We start from the raw sequence: 17,513 nt of genomic DNA on the forward strand, positions 1-17,513 counted from the left end.
ACACACAGAAATGTTTGTATATAGAGAGAGGCAAAGTAGCCACTCTGTATTCCACTCACAGGCCAGCACCCCCCCCCCCGACTGAAATTTCCAGGCTGAGATACTAAACAACCCTCGTGCAGCTGTTGAACAATGCAGGTCGGTTGGCGGCTGCCTACTCAACTCGGTCAGCCTGAAGAAGACGGGCCAGGAAAGCAGGGATCGATTTGCAGCTGTGACTTTTAGCCTCCTGGCTCTCCATGGGGAGACGGAGTTGAGGGGGATCTCAGGGACACGGCGGTCTCCCCTCATGACCCAGGGCCTCGGCAGGGCTCTAGGGAGATCCAGCAAGAAGGCCCGGCCTTGGGGCAGTTGTGGAACCGACATAATACAAGAATGCAGCTGGAACCCAGGACGGACAGGAGAGGCAACCCGTGGCATCCCTGTCTGCAGAGATGTCTCCTGGCCACAGCCGGAATCTGGACAAGGTGCCAGAGATAAAAAAACAAAAAACAATACCTAATGTGATGCTTATTTGATTGTCACTCTAAGTGAGGCCACAGCATGGCCTCTTTCCTGGGCCTCTGAGTCCTTGTGCAGAACGAGCGGCCTTGGATTTTCTATACTGCGGAATATTGGAATGAACAGTTGCCGCTCCCCCTTCTTTGCTGACAAGTCACTCAGAGTCCGTGAACAACGTTTATTTTCCTTAGCAAAAATAGCAATCACACACACAGTCTCTACCGAGAACATCCCGAGGAAATGCACCAGAGCACAAGACATTTATCGACTTGTTAGAAATCACACCAAGTCCTAAACACAGGTGTAGCTCTCTGTCCCTGGGAGCTGAACTAGGTCTGGCTGGGCAGAAAAACTGAAACGTCAAGAGCAAAGCACAGGTGACCCCCGAATCCCGAGAGGGCGTTTCCCCTCTCATCTTTCTCCAGAGCAGTTCTGGTGCGTTTCAGTTTGGATTCTGCTTCTGGCCCGGGAGACGGGCGTCCACCCAGGCCGGCCCACGGACAAGCAGAGCAGCCACCCTGGTTGCAGTTAGTCAGAGAAGAAAAAGAGGCCAAGTGGGAAACTTTAATTCCTTCGCACTCAGCAGGTCCCAGTCAACATCTGTGGCTGTCTGGCACTTTTTTTTTTTTTTTTTAAAGGAGAGACAAAAGAAACTGCCAGGAATTCAGATATCAGGATGAATACTGTGACGCTTAATCCCCCACTGCTAAAGTTTCAGGAAAGCAGAAAGATTGATAATAAATAACACCCAGAATTATCTGATAATATTTAGATAATAATACTAGTTGAAAGACACGCCAAACATTTCCACAGATTTGTTCCTTGGACTGGCGATGGCAGGAGGAGCCTTTCCAAGAGAGGAGAATTTTCGCCCCTCTTCATAATCTGAGAAATCTCCCCACGGATCCAGTCTGGGCCCTTCTTAAACCGCCCAGGGTGGACTTTGCCACCTCAGCCTTGCAAGGCAACAGAGGGAGACTTTGGGGCCAAATATTCCTGAAATTTTCTCCCGTCTGCCCCACCTCAGCGAATCATTTCAGGTCCTCACAACCAAGAGGAGACCGATCCCACCCCATCCTTTGCTCAGCTGAGGGATCTGCCGGAAGGCGCTTTTGCTGGGATTCACATTTTTCCTCAATTCAAGAGCGCTCCACCTCTTCTAATCAAGGGCAGGTCACATGTAGGTGAATCCCGCAGTTACACACTTCCACAGTTGTTTAAGAGACCAGTTCGTACTTCTTTCTTCTATTCATCCACTGACCAACAGCAGACCTTCCCGTCTTCATTGCCAGCCAGAAGCTTGGAATAATTTCTAGGAAGGAAGTAAAGATAGGAGGGGGGGGGAAAAGAGTTTTAGGAGCAATATGGTTGAGAACTCTGAGATCACACTGGATGATTCTGCAGGAAATAATTCTGGAGGAGGATGCTATCCCTGTCCAAAGCTGTTCCAGGGGATTTCATATATATTTATATATATGAAATTCCCTGGAACAGCTTTGGAAGAAAGACTAACAGAAATAACCTTTAGATTGTAATCTTTCCCTTCCGCAGGATGACCCTGTTCCTCAATGCTTATCATATATCCTGAGTCTAATCCAGTCCAGCTTGAAAATACTTATTTGGCAAGAGGTAAGCAGATACGCAGCTCTCGCGGGTCCTTAATGGAGGATGCAGCGCTTCTACTTGTTCCGCCGCCCCGCTTGTCGGAAACGGCGGCCCAGACGCGCGTGCGGCTCGGGCGCCCTCTAGCGAGCTGGCCGGATGCCGCAGTCCAAGCGGCGCTTACCTGGCGGTTGCCAGGGCGGTGATGGGCGCGTCGGGCCGGGCGGCTCCCTCGGCGGGGCTGGTGCGAAGCAGCCGCTCTCGGCGGAGGACAAGCGCCGCTCTCCCCGCTCTGCCGCCTGCCGGGGGGGGGGAGAGGGAGGGAGGGAGGAGAAAAAGGGAAAGCTGAAGCGGAGACGGGAAGGCGGGTCCGCCGTCTGCCACCCGTTCACCGGGGAACCACCTCTTTAGCCCGCCCGCCCGCCTGCCAGTCGAGAAGGGCCGGGCCCAGCCGCACTTCCAGCCTCCCGGATAGTTCCACGTGCTGACGTGCGGGTGCATCAATTGTGGCTAAATTGGGTTTGTGCGTTATTGCTTTCTAAATCGCATGCCTAGTTCAGCAGAATCGTTCGTCGGTGTTGACTGTTTCGGGGCTTAATAAGATCTCCCAGAATACCCTGCGGTCAGGATATAATGCAGCCCATAATTGCCCAGTTAAAACAAATTGCCTAAAGTCCTGGTTATTGCCAACGTGCCCAAGTCTGTTCCTTGTACAATCAGTAATTAAATGCCAAGAATACTGTGCAAATAATGCAATTCGATCGTGGTTACTTCAGCTTTATTTTTACGCTCCTGTTTTGGGTTAATCATTTTTTCCAGTGTTGCAAAACAAACGGGGGAATATCTGGTGGCAGCTGCTGCTGCTGCAAATACCTCAAGAGCAAATTGCTTTGAGGGAGCGGAGGCTGCTGGGATGAGGCCTGCTTGCTATCCAGAGATGCACCCTGACCTCCCGGGATCCTGCTAAGAACGTGTGACCTCTGGAGTGACGCAAGACAGGGTCCCAGCCGCACAACTGAGGAAGTGGAGTTGTATTATAAACAAGTGCTGCACTTGTGCCACAAATACGAAGAGGAGGAGCGGTCCAGTAATCGTGGCAACTCTTAGCAATCACACAGATAGATTTTTTTCCATGACCATAAAAGTAATCTCCAATTGACCCTATATTCATTCTTGTGATGTGTGTAAATTTGGCTTGCGAGGGGAGGGAAAACACTTGCTGGTGTATGTACAATAATCTCCCAAAATAGCATTACATATGTGTCAGGTACACACATGCACATTAAATATACAGAGGCCTAAATCCAGCAAGCCGTTGCTCTGCTTGTTCGGCGTCTGCGCTGGCTGCCCGTGACTGAGGGGGTAAAGACAAGCGGGGGGGGGGGGGGGGAGCCTTCCTCCCATGGAAGACAAGCCGGATTCTGCCTTTCTCTTGAGCTGCAGGGCTAGGACTAAAACTTGGCAGAGGGAGCCCCCTGCTGGCTGGTTGCAGGCCTGGTTTTTGCCCTTACCCTGCTTGCCAGCTTCTTCCACCGTCTCCTCTCTGAGGCTCCCAGGCGAAGCTCCTTCAAGCTTCCAGACCTGAAACATCCGGGAAAACCAGTGAAAAGTGCCCCCCAACGAAGCCGATTCCATAAACTTTTTAATAGGTCAGTCAATTCTCGGACAACGGTTTGTTTGTGAATTGCTCCAGTTGGGGGAACGGGGAGCTTCCCTCCTCTAGTCTTAAACACTGCCAGGCAAGAGAGAGGAGAGAAGAACGGGCAAAAGGGCTGAATTAGCTAAAAGCATCCAGGCAGTGCCGCCATTTGTTCAGTGACTGTTTGAACAGCATTGAAAAAAGTGATTTACACCCAGTCCTCATACTTACGACCATTGCTCCATCCCCACAGCCACACGACCACCATGTTTATGGCCACCGGGGCACCCCTGGAGGGGGCCTTTCTGGTCGCCATTCACGTCTTCCCAGCTGGCTTCCAACAAGCCAAGTCAATGGGGGGGGGGAGATGGATTCGCTTAATGACTGAGTAATTTATTTTACGACTGCAGTGATTCACTTAACAACCATGACCAAAAAGCTGTAAAATAAGTGGGACTCACTTAATGGCCACCTTGCTTAGTAATAGAAACTCTGGTCCCAATTAGGGTGGTGGGCCGAGGACCGCCTGAGAGATGGGAGGGCAGCAAAGGGACCTTAAAAGAAGTTCGTTTTTTTTCCTTGAGGGCCTTCCTTTTGCAGCCCGGATTTCAGGTTTCTGCAGCCCTCGACACCCGTATTTTGAAACAATAGTCCAGGAAAAGGAAAGAGCCCCCCCCATCTGGCTGTGGGAGCCCCACCGGACCCAGCCGCCTGCTCCCTCCGGCACAGCTCGCCCACTGGGGGGGGGGAGAGGTGGGGTGTGAAGGAGGGGGCTACTTCATCCATTTTCTGCCAACTGTTGGGAACAGCTTCTCTGGTTCATCTTTGTCTTCAGGACACCGGGCTAGCCCGAGCAGAGACGAGCGCCAGGGAACCCGTCCGCAGGAGCTCCTGTCCCCAATCCGCCTCTGCGGAGGTTCTGTAGAGCCTGCCTCTGCTGTACCCCCTAGGGTGGCTCCCTCTGCCCCCACTGGGACGTGAAGCAGGACGTCCCTGGAGGAGGTGTGCTCCCCCCCTCTTGGAGAGTCCTACCTGCACGCAGCCATCCGTGTCCCCCGTGACCAGGAGGCTCTGCACGTCCCAGTCCTTCACGTCAAAGAAGCAGCAGCAGGAGATGATCCCTCCGGGCCTTAAGGGAGCCTGTCCTCTGGCCAGGGGCTGCCCGTTGACCGTCCAAAGGTACAGGGTCATTCCGGCACACGAAGCCACTTCGCCCTACAAAACCGTCCCAAGTGCAGTTTAGGCCAACGCCCTTCCCATCGCACAAGTAAGATTAGACAGCCAGCATGGGCCAGGCAGGAAAGTGGGCTCGGCCACACAGAGCAGCCCAGGCGGGTTACACGGAACGGAGGAGAGATTATCACAACAGCAAAAGCTCAAAATGAACTGGGCCATGGAACGACGTCTGCCCAGTCTCCCTCCTTCCCCTTTTAGGGAAGATGGCAGAGAAAGCGGGTGCATGGCTGCTTCAGAGGGCCCTGGATGAAATCCTGAATCCCTTCCAGACAGGATTCAGCCAGGGGACAGAAACAGCCTCGGCTGCAGCCTGGCGAGAGCAGGATGGGGGTAGCGCAACCATCCTTGACCTCTCAGTGGCCTTCGATGCCATTGACTAGAGTGTCCTCTGGGGCTGGCTGTGGGGCTTGGAGTTGGGGGCTGGTGGCGCAGTTCTGGGCTGGTTTGTCTCCTTTCTCCAATCAGTGTGGATAGGGAGTGAGAGGTTCAGTCCATGGTCGGATGCATGGATGCATGGCTGGGTGGGTGGGTGGAACAGTGGCCCTCTCCTTTCTGCTCATTCCCAGCTCCAAAGCCTCTTCCTCTGCCTTGATCTTCACCTGATCCTAATCCGTTCCCTGCAAGTACGTTTCCCTGCATCAACCGGCACATCCCTTTGAGAAACCAGCAAGCCAGGAGAGGACTTTTGTCTCACAAGATGAACCTGGCCGATGCAGACAACATGAGATAACCCTGGGTGGTTTGGGGGGAGGGGGGGAGAAGCTTCTGCTATTTCACCAATATGGCATCCAGCAACGGAGTCTGGAGGGTTGCATGTAACCAAACACACCGGAGGGCAAAATCTCTTGAAAGCTGAAAGCTCCCAGAGCTAGCAGCCCTCCTCCTGCTGCTGCTGCTGCTGCTGCTGCTCCTCCTCCTCCTCCTCCCCCTCCTCCTCCTCTTCCTCCTCCTCTTTGGCTGCTCTGACTCAGAGGCTGCTTTTAGTGCCCTCTTTCAACATTAAGGATCCTGTTAAAAACCTCGGTAAAAAGAAAAAAAATCAATCTGTCGCGCCTCAGGATGGTTTCTCACAGAGAAGAGCACCCATTAAGTCATCATGAAATGTTCATGGATTTGTCAGAAGAACGATGATAAATGAAGGCCTCACCGTTGAATCATTGATGGCAACCGCCGAGAGGCCGGCCTCGTGGGCAGGAAGCCGGGTGAGGCACGTCAACCGGTTCAGGTCCCAGAAGATGCAGGATCCGTCCACAGAGCCACTCAGCAGGAGGCCGTAGGCCGTGGAGGCGGCCAAGCAGGTCACCGGCTGGGTGTGTCCATAGAGAGGCTGGGGAGCAAAGCAAGCAATGAGTACAACACGCACACATACACACACACACAGAGAGAGAGAGGGAGAGAGGGAGAGAGAGAGAGAGCGCAGTGCAGCCTTCCTCTTAGGCCTGCCGGCCAGGGAGGGGACTCGGTGGGAGGAGAGCCCCTTGGGAAGGGACATAAGGCACCAGGGCACAATCTCCTCCTTTTGTGACACACACACACACCCCTGGATAGGAAGGCAACGCAATTCCAAAAGGGCTTGAAATAAAAGCAGAGAAGTAGGATTGCCCCTTTAATATCCGAGCAGCAGAACTTGAACTTTGCAACCAAGCCGGGGAATGTTAGAGCCACACCGTTTTTTAAAAAGAAAGATATTGAATAATGAAGCCTTCTCTCAGACCTATAGTACTAAAACACATCAGTCAACGGTGAGAATGCAGAATTAAATTGCCGACATCGCTGTCTGCCAACTTCTGGCATGACTATGGTTGCGATTCCTGTTCCTGTTCTGTCACTGCATCTCAGAGCTGGGGAGAGCGGAGGGCAGCTGCTCTAGGCTACTCACTGAAAGATGGAAAAGGTGGCGGGAGGGGTAAAGATACAACAAATTATGCGTGTGTCGGAGGAAACAAGAAAACTTTTCTCCGTGTCTCCAAAGGGTTAATATTTGGGGCAGCCAACGAACTCCAAGGGCAGGAAAATCAGGGCAGGCTAAGCGGGCGCAGGCCGAAGCAGGCAGGGGACAAACTCCTGGCCCTTGACTGTCGTCCCACCGGGGCCTGGTTTACGCTGTGCCCGGTTCCTTGGAAGGGAGCGGTAAAAATATTCTGATCCAGGAAGGCAAAACTGTTTGCACTGATGGGCCTCTCTGGAATTTGGAGAAGGGGCTGTGGGTGCTTCGAGGAAAGAAATGCTGGGGGGGGGCTCCCCATAACAAAAGGGCTGCCATGGAGGACGGGGTCACTTCCCACCATGTATTCCAATGCCACCAACCCCTTATTTAATCCCTACAAGTGGCTTCCTTCTGCCCTTTGCCTGCCTTTGCCCCTGTTCTGGGCGGAGGGTCCACTCCCAGACTATTGTTTGTTTTGGGGGCTCATTTAAAGATGGCCAACATTATGTAGAAGCCGGCCCTCTGCTTTAGGGCAAGCCAGCATCCCGTGTTTTAATCATGTGCAACCGTTTCTGCAGAAGGTCAAGAGGTCTGAGGAGGAGAGGCATGGGAGGGTCTGCAAGGTTGCCGGCCCTTCCAGGCGCCATGCTGAGAAACCCAGATGCAGCCCTCCCGTCACTGAAAGCCGCCTGGAGTCACGTAAAAGTGAGATGAGTGGCTATGTAAGTCAAAGGAATGAAATAAAGAAATCCTCCCTGATGCACAAGGACACGCACACAGACACAGACATGGTTTATATAACGCCCGTCCCTCCTTAGTTAACACCACCCTTCTTCATCCTGCGAAGGGCAACCTCTGCACTGATCGGTGGGCACAGAAAGTCCCAGGAAATCATCTTTGGCCGCTACTGAAGGCCCAGCCGATGACATCTGAGCGGCCCCCGGAGGGTCTTCAGGAAGCGCAGCAGGGGCCTGGGAAAGTGGCCCCTGATAAGGACAGCTGGGCTGGGCCAGCCAGCCTTGCCCTCTTGGCCCGGCTGCAGCCAAGAATGCTGCGAGCCAAAGGAATCGTGGGAGGGCTGCTCCCCTCCTTCACGGAGGCTCCCCTGCCCTCTTTCCTCTCCCACCTGGTCAGGCCATTGTGCCTGGATAATTAAATAAATAAGATCAGGACCTGCAGTCCGGTATAGCCGTTCAATGGCATCCAAGGGGGATCAGATAGTTTCATGGAAGAGAAGGCTGTTAGAAGCTGTCCTGGCGGTTATATGCATTTATTTCAAAGTTCATTCTTCAGATCAATAGATTTCAGGGTAATCAAATACAATTAGTAAAAGCAATAAAACATGCATATATACGCACCCATCATGCTTTTTCTTTTCAGAATGAGCAATATTATATAAAGATAAGCAAAATAAATTAAAGGCAAAAGACAAGATAAGGCAATCTAACTAAATAATTAACCACTCCACATCTTTCTGCTTTAACAGACTATTCATATTCTCCCATTTATTCCTTTTACCTCTCTCTTCTTGTACATCTCATCAAGTCCAGTTAACCCATTTATGTCTTCTTCTTTTTTTAATGGTTGGATCATTCAATCTCTCCCTATGACCCAAATACTTCAGTACCCACAAATCAGCCATTCCTCTGCTCAGTCCACATTCACCACCTGTTAATCTTTCTCCCTTTCTCTTCTCTTTTTACTATAAGCGCCTCTGAGGCCCACCGTTCCCACTGCCTCCTCCGCACAAATTTTGTTTCTGCTGACATTCCCAACTGTCTCCTTCACATGACAAAGAGCTCCCATAGACAGCAATCTTCATAATTTTGAGAAACATCAAATGATTGCAACAGATCAATATTACACTCCACGTACTATGTTTCTACTAGAATTTACATATCTTAAAATTCAACATTGTACTATTTATTGTATCATGACCCTCAAAATGAGCTAATTCATTAGTCAGAACAGTTCTTTTATCTTTTCCTGGCTGGGGACTAATGGTTACGTGAACCCTGTCCCTAAATCAGAACTAATCCTGCTAATTTCTCTCTTTTCTCCACCCATTTTTCTTCCTCTTCACTCCTGATAAGGAACAAGGTGAGAAAGGGGGATACGGAGGAGGGAGAAGAAATCTCCTGCTCTGCTTCCTGCTAAGCCCCTGTGGGCGGCTCTTGCCCCAGACTCTCTACCCCAGCAGCTCCATTCGGCTTCAGAAGAGGAACTGGGGGGGGGGAACCTACCTGTTTCAGAAGTAAAGCCGTGGCTCCCGCCGTGCTCCTGCAGAGATCCCAGACACAAACCACGGAGCTGCTTCCAGAGGTGATGAGGGTGCCGGGGGTGGGAGACACAGCGCAGAGACAGTCACCCCAGTCAGCTGGGGCCTCCAGGACGGTCGGCCTCTGCTTGGACCAAGCAGCCAGCAAGGCAGGACGGAAGCAGAGAAGAGCACAAGGGAAGAGTGAAGCCCACGCTTACTTATATGCTTACTTACTCTGGAATTTTAAATGAGTTAAGTAAAAGATACTTTTGGGCTTAAAAAATTAAATACAAAAATAGTTGAAGAGCAAATATGAATTTTGAAACAATTTAATACTGTTTTTTGCCAGTTTTTTTCCATAAAATGCGGTCTACCAAATTATTTTTGAATATAAAGTCTGTGCCTTCTTCCTGCAGCCTCCACTGAGACTGGCTTCTTTGTCCAAGTCACGAACACCAGTGAAAAACCAACAAACAACTGACAATATCAAAACACTAATGAATTCATAATAATGAGTACATTCCAAAATATACTCAGAACATTTCATACCGCTTATTAAGTGGAAAAATGCATCCATCTTATCTGCTGCTGAAGGAGGGAAGGAGATTTTCCCACTCATCTAGCAGTGCTGTAACTTGTCTTCCTTTCGGCATTTCACGCAAGCTTCTCTTTTTAAACAAGGTTGGGGTTCCAGGCCATCTGGCTTCCCCACCAAGAGGAGGTCGCCAAGAGCGCCGTCCACACAGTGGCCGGAGGTGTGTCACGCCCCGACTGGCCACCTGTCTCAGGTTTGGTGGGCGGGAGTGGCTTGTCATGCACTACCCAACAGGTAGCAATCTGTAGTTCATTATTACCTTGTCTGATCCAGAATCAGCCAGACAGCAGGTGAAGTCACTGAATCCCCAGGAAAATATTTTACTCCACAGTGGAGGAAGCAAAATACTTTTCTTCTCCACAGCCAAAATCCCCTTTTCTGTACATACAATATGACCAACAGGTCCTTGAGGTGCCTCTATGGAAGAGAAAGAAAATAATTTTAGAACACATTTTACAGAGGGAAAAAAAATCTGCTACTTGAATTTGTTCCAGAAAGTTTTGTGCCATCCGATGTCTAGAATGCTCTTTCTCCCCCAGTTCCCCTCTTAGAGCTGAACCGCTCTAAATGCCAAAAGAAAAGTGCCCCGATCTAGAAGTTATAATGCTCTTTGTGCACTGTTTATCCAGTCTATACCTTTGGGAATAATTGATGTCAGTTTCAGATTATACAGATTACTGACAGAGAGAGCCGGAGAAGGAAAGAGGAAGCTGTCTTTCCCCACTGAATGTTTCCTCAGGCTCACAGCATTTCTGGAGGGATGCGGTTTCGTAAAAAGCTGAGAATGAAAAAGAACCATAAATAAACAAATTACATCAAATCAATGGATTCCGTAAAGTAACATACACATGCATCAGGAGCTCCACTGTATATCTTTAAAATATTTGTTTCCTTAGAAATTACTTTTTACTTTTCAATGCAAAGAGTTATGGTAGCAACCAAAAATCTCTGAAAAAGTTACAGTAAGCACAGTATTAGCATAATAAAGCAGACATTAAAGCTGTACATGAATAAAATAGTAAAAGTATATTGTGTCACAGGGAGGGAACACCCTGCTTCAGGCGCTGATGAGAACGAGGGAGGGATCCCTGCTTTCCTTCAGGAAGGCCAGCGAGGAGGAGAGCAACCATTCCTCCTCCTTACATTGTGATTTGCAGAGTGAGATGTAAACGTTCACATGAAAAGCCCTTTACAAACTTGGGAGGAAAAATGATTCAAGTCCAACGAGTGAGCTAAGCAATTAAATAATAGTACTTAATAACTTTGATTACTGATTAGATGAAGAAAACCTGATATATGATTTCCAAGTTATCAAAACAAAACAAAATATATTAAAATGATATTAAACTCAGAGGGTATCAGAAAAGTTAGCACATGAATGAAGACAAAAACGGGATCTGCACCCTGACTTGTATCATCTTCTAGAGTCATCGTTGGATAAATTAATATTATATTAATAAAGATAAGTTTTATATTGCTTCAGTGGTGGCTGAGTGATGCCTGAAAACACCAAAATTCAACTTTCTTTTGGCAACCAGGTTAATTTTTCAAGAAATCCCATAACAACAAATCTCAACATGAGATGAAAATAATTTCATTTCCTGCTAATTCTATGTCCTTGATTGCTCAATGGCACCCTGCCCGTGTTTGTATCGTACCTGCTTTGGGATCTGTCCAAAATTGCTGACAAATCCCAGGATGGTGCTCTTGATGAGAGGGTCACCAATGTTGTCCATTTGTACTTGATCGCTGTAGAAATAGGGGTGGAAGACGTTCGTGGCCTTCACGGCAGCCGAGCCCTGCTGCTTGAAGCCGAAGATCAGGTCGATCCAGTGGTGGAGGTGGCTGCTGACGTAGTCGCTTTCCAGGGCCTGAAACCCAACGGAAGCCACTCAGTTACCTGGACGGCAGGAAGGCATCCTATCCCTTCTCACAAGGGAGGGGGCTGGGGGGGCTGTAAGAAGCCTACATGTCTGGTTCATCACAGTGGCCTCATGTATAATGTCCACTTCAAAATACAAAGGCTATGAGTAACGGCTGCAAAAAGGGAATCCTATTTCTTTTCAGAAATTTCTCTTTACCTTTATTTTAGACTAAAACGTATGTTGTGAATATTATCTCTGACTTTGTGGTCCTGATTCCACCAAACCGCCTCTCCGTACAGACCTGCCTGTGCAGCCTAATAAACCAGTGAGGGTTTCCTCCCGCCCAAGGTGGCAGGTCCACGTCGTTCAGCCGGGTCCCGTCCTGCAAGCATCCTGCAAGGGACAGAAGAGGAGACGCTCTGGTGGTACAGAAGAATCCACACAAAGAGGGTATAGTTTAAGAAGCCCTCGTCAGAGGACAGCTGGGATTTGGTGGGAGAAGCTGCTGGCAACAAGTAAAAAAAAAATTGGAAGGCAACAATGGAGCAAGATCCTTAGTGATCATCCCAGGTCCAAATCTTGTGGCGTGGACTTCAAGCAGATTTAACTGCTGAGTTGATAACCGCTGTGATCTGTCCAGTTTTTGTCTAGACAGAATCTGTTGATAAGGAAAAATAGATTTAGCCATGGACAAATTCCTCCAGGGTGTTTTAGAAGGGAGGGGTGCTGAGGCAGGAGCACTTTGGCTGCAATTAGAACTATAAAAATGAAAAAAGACTAGTTTTTAATGGGACATCCAGCCAGCTCAACATTCCAACGTTTATTTGCACGTTTGAGCATAGGTTCATCTAGAAGGCTTTAATTTTGGTTCTTTCACTCAAGAGGCAAATCCGTCTCAATCATTCTGAGACTGTGGAGAGCCTATGATTCTAACCGGAAATCCAACGCAGCGTACGCCTACTCACCAAAGTCAATGTGGTTGTGGTTTGTTAAAAATTCAGGGAGGTAAAAGAATTCAGGTATCAGTTCCCGGACATCCGTCATGTTGTCTCTTGAGGCTGACTCCCAGGTGTTCCTCACGCTGTGGAACATGCGATCTGCAACATCCAGGTCCCCTCCCTGTTGAGAGGAGGGGGAGAAAAGAAGAGAAGCCATGCCACCAACCACAGCTTTAGGCCACAGGCCTCCGGGAATCAGCATCCACCAGAACTGCAAGCCGTGATTATGACAAAACATTTCAAAATGGTTTGAAGAGTCAGAACAAAGCATTTTGAAATGTTTGGACGTCACCCTGCAAGGCACGTTAGGAGGAAAAGGAGTGAAGCACGTGGGGAAACGGATTCCTTGCCAGCCATTAATCACGAAGGGATCTCTAGGGTGCTTCCGGAGAGTGTGGCGGTGCTGATGTGCACAGAAAATATTGTACAGGTGAACGCAAGCATGTGGCTTCTCTAAGTTTCGGCATAACCTCAAAGGTAATATTTCCTCAGCAAAGGAACTGAAGCTGAAAAGAGTTTGGATGTTTCAAGAAGGCAATTGTCTAAAATGTGTCTCCAAACTCTGCAGAAAATGCTTTAGAGGAAAGAAGGGGGAAAGGGCTTGAAATGGACTTCAGAGTCCTCAGACCTGAGCACGGATCTCAAAGGGACGCAACAGGCAGGGAGCAGGGGTAACATTTCCCAGAGAGAAGAGTTTTGCAAGGAAGACTCTTAGCTGGGTGGAGGAAACATTTGCAAGCTGTTATTTTTTTCCCCCAAAAGAATGATACGAAGTATTGACTGGAAGGTGGCTCAGATTGTTGCACCTTCCATACTCAGTTTCATTATTTTGAATCTGCAAACAATTACAGGTTCCCACAGTGAGGCCATCCTTAACTCTGTCCAGGCAGAAGGTTGTTGCATCAGCTGCTTTCCGCTTAAGGATTTCTTGAAACTTACAGTCTCATCAGTGATGCCAAAACATTTGCACAAAACTGCCCTCCCCCCCCCAAAGTGAAGCAAATCATGTTCCCAGGGTGCTCCTCTGATAATCCACGGGGGGAGGGGGTGTTACCCCAAAAAGTAAGGGTTCGCCTCCTTCTCCCTAATTGCACTACTCTCTGCCCCATCCTGTGAGTAAATCTACACCAGTGGGATTGTGCAAGGGAGGACAAGGAACCGTGAGCAGGTTGGCGGGTGTGTTGCAAAGTCATTGTTGCAGAGGAGTTCATCACTCAGAGGCAGCCTTAGCGGCCCCCGGAACCATTTTCCAGTTAAAACTAGACGAGTCAGCTCTGCAGAAAGCGCCAGCTAACGAGCTCTCTCCGAAACCTCTTCGGGGCTCCCTGGCTTTGATCTGCATAGATAGAGGACACTCTGGACAGAGTATGTGACTGACACCTTTTCATCTGCTTTTTCCGTTTTTATGAGATCTGATGGTAATCTCTAGAGAGACGATGTGATTTGTAATAAAAAGGTTATCTGTATTAAATAAAAATAATATCTACATAGGAAATGTTGTTAGCGCCTCAAATCTGGTTAAAGATATTACCATCCAGAAAAATGTAATTTTTTGCAGCTATCTAATGCATTTTGGAGAAAGTAATATCTCTAAAACGCACGCCTGTTTTATTTATAAAGAAAGCAATAACTGATTTGCAGTATTTCTTATATTAATAACTGTATTTGCATATACTTGTATCAGAATTAGTGGGCTTTCTTTCTCTCAGGATGCCCAGGTTGCACAGGAAAGGAGGGGTGGCTAATTAGTCCATGCAGGAACCTCCCCCCCCCCCCGGCTCTTCTCTGGGGTCCTGGGTGCAAGGCCTGGGAGCCAAATTTGTTCTCTGAACCTGCAGAACTTAAGAGGCGGCAAAGGTTCTGACTGCCTGCTAAAGGGGAAACGTAACATATTTTTAAGATCACCGCTGGATAAAGCTCCCTTCATGGTGAGTTATGAAACTCAGAATATTCTCCAGCCCAGAGAATTGTTCCTGCAATGCATGAACCTTATTCCTGTTTGCTTCGTTTGCAACTCTCACCTCTCCTACAATCCATTTCTGTTTTCTTTCTCGCTGTCACCGTTTTTAATGTTTTAAAAGATTTTTTTTTACTTTTTTCCATAACAATAAGGGACAATGGAGGCTTTTCCTTTAGCTCATGTTACTGTACAATGTCCCTTTGTTAGGCAAGTCTGCCTCTAGGACTAGGAGGGATTTGCAGATCAAGGTCACAGATTCCTTCCGTATCTTTTGTCCGGTGTCCTGCCTCTGTTAGGCACCGAGGCATCGCTTCACGCTTAGCAAAGTATATTTAACAGTAGCACTTCGTTCATAACATAGTTTCATATTTCTGCTGTGAGTTTAAGCACTGCTAGGGCTTTTTCAATGATACTTTACTTGCACGTATAGTGCTGGAGTGAACTATTCCATTTATTCATTCATTCATTTACTTTTGGAAGCTCTCACCCTCCTCACAGAAACGAAATGCTGCCAGACGACCGTGCCAGTAGCAGTTACCAATTGAAACTGGCGCAAGAGTTTGCCTGACCTTGACCTTGGCTGATTCAGAAGACCCAGATCAAAGGAAGGGCTCATTCTTGGCTCTCCATAACTGAGGGATGACGGTGCCCAGAGCGTTTGTCTCTGCTGGGCCTTCATGATGTGCCCTCCTCATTCCTCTCCTGTTAATGAAGAAGCTGACCTCCATTCTTAGTGGTCGGTCGTTCTTACCATTTTGAGTTAATTCTCCTTTTCCTTTCCTGATGCTCTCATCTAGTTGACGACTAGTGGTGAGGGACAGGAGAAGCTGCCCGGTTCCTGTCAGGTACTTTATGAAGCTGCAGGGAAATTTCCACATCCACACCGACACCTCACACCCCCACCCGCCACTCCTTGTGCTCCACGGCTATTTTGGCAATGAAAATTGGACCCCTGACTTCCACAGAGACTCCTGCAGCCTTAATGCAGTTTCCAAAGCAAGGACTCCTTTTGAAAGAGCACCAGACTGACTTTTCATACTACATGGAAGGTGAATTTAAATCTTACTACTGTTTAATTGCTTTAGGCTGTTTTGTGTTTTGTGCAGGGTACTTTTTACTAGTAGGCAACAGGAAAAAGACGAATGAAAGAAACAGTGGGAGGGGGGACAGAGAAATTAAGAGTTAATGGTGAAGACTGAGCCTATTGCATAAATAACTTTCTTGCTAGGCCATTGAGTTCTCAGCTACCTTAGAAGGCAACTCTCGGCTATAGCTTTTCCGCCTGGCTTCCAAGTTTCTTTAGGCTTGCATAGCTCCTTGCAATCCTCCCTGCTGCACGCATCCATTTGCTACCAGAAGCACCAGGACAGAGTCCCACTGGGGGGGGGGGGCTCGTGCGGCTGAAAAGCTCCCAATTTCATCAGAGCCTTTGCCACGGGTGCCACCCCACCCACTCACCCACCCACCCCTGTGTTTGGAAGACCCCACCCCGTGCAAAGTTCATCCCACCTGCAAAGATCGGAAGGTTTCTGTGAAGGGCTCCAGGCGGACCAGGTAGGAAGCCACAATCATGGCGGAGGAGTAGTGGGTGCAGTAGTGGCTCTGAGCCGAGAGGTTACCTACAAACAGGAAAAATCCACAGTTTATGGACTTCATTTCTGGATATATCAATTTGTCTTGATTTCTTCAAAATCAAGCAATCCCTGAAATGTGTAATAATGTGTCTTATCAAGCAAGTTTTCATTCACGTCTTTAACCAAAGCAGGCCCCTGATCAGGGCTGACCGATGGCTCAGGAAGATGCCGGACCAGTCAGTTCTAGTGGGCTGCACTTGCTCACCCCACCCCCACCCCACCCCGTTCTATCCAGCTCCTAATCTCCGCTCAGTTTTGTGAGAACAACCTTCCTGCTGCTTCCAGTTTGTTCCAGACCTTCTTGCCAAAAAGACAAGGGGGTTGGGGGGAGCAGGGATTTGGGGTACAGCATGGTGATGCTGGAAATGAGGTCTGTACCTTCAGTCTTCTCCACTTCTTTGAAGCGCTGGATGAATTTCTCTTTCCTCTCTTCTGTCTGTGCCCCCATGGGCTTGGAGAGGTCACGGAAGGTGTTGTGATTGGCCAGGTCCAGAGCCTGGGATGCAAATGCAACATCGCTTTACCTATCGGCCCAGCGGGGGAGGGGTTCCAGTGGCACACCAGGCGCACTTTCTATGGACTGCTATGTTGTTCTAGGGACGTTCTCGGTCAACCAAGCCCTGATGCAGTCGCCTGACCGGGAAGGGGCTCACCTGGGAATGGTAGTCTGCAAGGACCCAGGGAAACACGGGGTACTGCATGAGGTCACTGTGGGTCCGTCCCGCCAGGGAGTTCAGGTGCATGAGGTACTCAAAGTTGCTGATCTCTCTCCTCTGCCAGGCCATGAAAACAAGGAGAGTTGGCTCAGTTGCAGGGCTGCCTCCCAGAAAAACGGGCTTATCAGTTACCTCATTTGCTAAACGTGTTTTCCCAGGACGGCGGCCACTGTCTTTTCAGCTAGTTTCTCCAGCTTTCTTTTGTGCCTTTTCCTGTGGATGCCTGTGGTCACGTGTGGGAAGAAAAACAGCTTCCCTCACTCCCCTTCCAGGAAACCTCCTGCTCTGGACACCCACCCCAGCCTAGCCTGATTCACCCACCATGAATGGAAGAAAGCAGTGAGAGAGGAGGAGGAGAAAGGCACGCCAGCTGAAAAGTGGAGCCTGATCCCCCCGAATGGGACTTCGGCGAAACGTCGCCAAGACACTTCCAATTTTTAGGGGAGAAAACCCGAACAACCAAAGAGAGGTTTTTCCATGGACCGGAGGGGGGTGGTTTTGTGTGCATCCCACGGATGGGGCTTTGCTTGTTTGTGTGGACCGGTTGCTGGCATGCTGCGGCCCGGTACCGGTCCATGGA

At 49.1% G+C, this 17,513-nt stretch overlaps 1 protein-coding gene across 1 annotated transcript; it reads right to left on the bottom strand.

The window, feature by feature from the left end:
* Positions 1-665: 665 nt before the first annotated feature.
* On the bottom strand, positions 666-17,194 carry WDFY4 (WDFY family member 4). Its single transcript, XM_039347667.1, has 14 exons — positions 16,871-17,194; positions 16,596-16,713; positions 16,093-16,202; positions 12,591-12,744; positions 11,927-12,018; positions 11,419-11,631; positions 10,397-10,538; positions 10,020-10,177; positions 9,149-9,307; positions 6,126-6,305; positions 4,775-4,957; positions 3,615-3,684; positions 2,288-2,402; positions 666-1,813 (listed from the first exon to the last, which is right to left on the bottom strand). The coding sequence occupies exons 1-14, from the start codon at positions 17,000-17,002 to the stop codon at positions 1,747-1,749; spliced, it is 1,893 nt and encodes a 630-aa protein (XP_039203601.1). The 5' UTR covers positions 17,003-17,194; the 3' UTR covers positions 666-1,746.
* Positions 17,195-17,513: the final 319 nt, after the last annotated feature.

The sequence above is a fragment of the Crotalus tigris genome, unplaced genomic scaffold, assembly GCF_016545835.1.
Source record: "Crotalus tigris isolate CLP2741 ecotype Arizona unplaced genomic scaffold, ASM1654583v1 scf7180000018097.2503214, whole genome shotgun sequence".
Classification (NCBI taxonomy): domain Eukaryota; kingdom Metazoa; phylum Chordata; class Lepidosauria; order Squamata; family Viperidae; genus Crotalus; species Crotalus tigris.

Bases quoted from the DNA above. Each gene is read 5' to 3' on its own strand.
- WDFY4 (XM_039347667.1), bottom strand. From the start codon at position 17,002: ATGGCCTGGCAGAGGAGAGAGATCAGCAACTTTGAGTACCTCATGCAC. The intron at 11,632-11,926 runs GTCTGTACGGAG...GTTGGGTTTCAG, and splicing joins TTATTAGGCTGCACAGGCAG to GCCCTGGAAAGCGACTACGT. The intron at 6,306-9,148 runs GTAGGTTCCCCC...TTTGCTCCCCAG, and splicing joins CGGCTTTACTTCTGAAACAG to CCTCTCTATGGACACACCCA.